This window comes from Mizuhopecten yessoensis, unplaced genomic scaffold (assembly GCF_002113885.1).
Source record: "Mizuhopecten yessoensis strain PY_sf001 unplaced genomic scaffold, ASM211388v2 scaffold897, whole genome shotgun sequence".
Lineage (NCBI taxonomy): Eukaryota > Metazoa > Mollusca > Bivalvia > Pectinida > Pectinidae > Mizuhopecten > Mizuhopecten yessoensis.
Window position 1 is genome coordinate 540,671 of NW_018403776.1, and position 2,730 is coordinate 543,400.

General features: G+C 36.7%; 1 protein-coding gene across 2 annotated transcripts in view; it reads right to left on the reverse strand.

The window, feature by feature from the left end:
• Window positions 1-2,730, reverse strand: part of LOC110453957 (NACHT domain- and WD repeat-containing protein 1-like) — a 39,026-nt gene that overhangs the window by 10,910 nt on the left and 25,386 nt on the right. Inside the window, exons 7-9 of one of the 2 annotated variants that reach the window (XM_021503235.1) lie at window positions 1,653-1,721; window positions 769-971; window positions 104-268 (exon numbers count right to left, since the gene is read on the reverse strand). In XM_021503235.1, coding sequence (XP_021358910.1) covers window positions 104-268; window positions 769-971; window positions 1,653-1,721 — 437 coding nt within the window. The remainder of the gene's footprint in view (window positions 1-103; window positions 269-768; window positions 972-1,652; window positions 1,722-2,730) is intronic. The other variant, XM_021503226.1, reaches the window with a different exon arrangement.

Consider the following 2,730-nt stretch of genomic DNA (forward strand, 5'->3'; position numbering starts at 1 on the left):
ATACTGTAGGTATACACACCTGTAGGACATACTGTAGGTATACACACCTGTAGGATATACTGTAGGTATACACACCTGTAGAACATACTGTAGGTATACACACCTGTAGGACATACTGTGGGGGTTTACTGTTGTTGTCCCTCTGGTACCAGGTCTGCAGCAGTTTTGTGTGTTCTGGGTTGGTTATGTAGCTGGTAAGTAGTGTAAAGTCCTCTGGAGATAACTCAATAGGGATCGGACGGAAACCGTATCTGGACCCTTTTATCAGCTAAAAAGAATATTGATTGATTTGGAGATAAATTGTTAAATTACCTTAAAATAAACAGTTAAATGACCTATCAAAAATGTATATAAACAAAGCATCACAAATGATACAAGTCCTTGTGACTTAACTTCATCTGAGGACAAGCACGTGTAATAAAAGAAAATATTTTATATTTGCCACTCTATGACAATGCAACTATAAAACCCTACCAAGTCCAGATGGCAATCATATCCGATATGCATTCATAGTCAATATAAATGCCAAATGAAGTGTGACTTATTCAACATGAACTGGTAGTGTGCTTCTTGGAATACACCATGTTCCTGTTGACATTCATTTTGACTATGAATTCCAAACGAAATCAGTTCAATGTTTGAATGGAAACTGGTTGAAAAAAAGTTAACAGATGAATGTCAAACATCATACCATGTCCCATCAAGAAGTGTGTATAAATAACAACTTTATAATTTGGGAAAGAGTATTTTTAGTTAACATGTATCTACCACAAAGTTTGGTCCTAAGGAGATTTTCTGGCAGTTTTCCACCTCCATCAGACATATCTTCTCTACAGAGTGGTCATTCTGACTGTCATCTGTCACTCCCCATCTCATGTCCACCATCTGAAAGTCAAGGTCATGCTCCGCACAGAAGTCCCGCAACTTTGGGGTAGCCTCCCGCACTATTGCATTTCGCTCTGCTCGCATGTCTGACAAATACAATACAGAGTAAAATGAAAATGGACCAAATAACAAAGTTTAACCAAAGGAATGGAAACAAATGATAGCAAAATTAAAGATAACTGATTTGATATAATGGTGTTAAACGCCATAAGAGGTAGCCACATATTAAGTTTGATGATTGTTAGACATCTAGCATAAGTGCATAGAGCTAAAGAGGAAATTTAAGCAAGTGGAATAGACAATCAGACAGTCAAATAAACTGAATCAACTGATGGAAATAACAAACAAAAAATGCCCCTCTCTTCTGTGAAAGTGAATTAATTGGGACATTTTTAAAAAAAATTGTAATATTCTACTATACATGGATTCTTAGAAATACTTGTACATCTGATTTCTCCCCAAGTAATACATTTTTGTATCTTAGAGGAGCTTCTCCACCTGAACCTGACATGGTGACTTTTAACTTTTAACAATAGCTTTAACCTATACACAAACTACAACACTGACAGGTCAGCAAGGGACCCGCCATGTGCCTCATCTATATCCCTCCTCCCTGGCTATTTTTAGATTATAAAGATTAGACCTATGGATTCCGAGATTAGGACCGTACCCCCATGGTCTATTTTTGGAAATGGTGATCTTGACCTCGACATTAGGGTCGACGTGGTGCCCTTATAACATTGATAAGCACCAAGAAAACAACTAACCAGAGAACGTGGAGCTGATGAAGATGCGGACAACAGATCGGGGAATGTTTGGGATGTTGTCAAGTTGACCTTCTATCATCCTTTTGAAAAGTAGCTCTGCTTCTCTGTCAAATCCTTCCTTCACTGTTAACAATAAAATCAATGTTATCAACATTCAAAGTTCAAGCTGGTATGAAGGGTAACTGTCCATGTCTCCAGAACTGTAAGCCACATGCTTACTAATATCTCCAGCTCAACCAATACAATTTTAATGTCAGAAATTCAGAGGGTAATATGACTATCTTGAATCCCAAAAATTTGAATGTCGTCCTCTTAATTCAAAATAAAACAATTCTACGAAGTATCAACAAAGCTAGCCATATCGAACCCAAGTTAGTATAATCATTACTGTCTAAGCCTTAACAGTCCATGGCAGCCAGCTTGAATTTAAACAGATATTTAAAACTCGGTAATTTTAGGCATATTGCTGATGTATCAGTCACTCCCAAAAGTTTCATTATAACTGGTCACATCATTTTGGAAAACTTGTCCGGATAGCGTTTGAAATTATCAAACACAAAAAGGGCAATAACTGTGGGGAAAATGTGAAACTGAAATATAATGTCTAGTTTGTAAACGCATAATGGATCATGCTTTACCTAAATCGGCACACAAGTTTAAGATGGACAGATGGACAAGCTGATTACAGTATACACCCCAATGACTTCATTGCAGGAAGTATAACAAGAGGCACATGGGCCATAACGGTCACCTGATATATTTATACAGAGAGTTGATTTTGTTTTTAACACGAACAAAAATATTATTCAAAGAGACAAAAGCAATAAAACCACCTTATTCAATATCTAGCATACAGATTTAAGACTAAAAAGTATTTGAAACTAGCACCTCTGATTCTTCACAAGGAAAATGAAGAAATTTTAGCACACTGACTCCTTTGAGCCCCACCCTACAGCCCTTGGGGGTAGGGCTGGCTCAAAATTTTTCAAACTGTCAACTCAGGGTTATAATTCCAATCAAGCTATTAACATGTAATATTCAAAGTATCATTTGCCATTATAAACCATAATAAATTTTG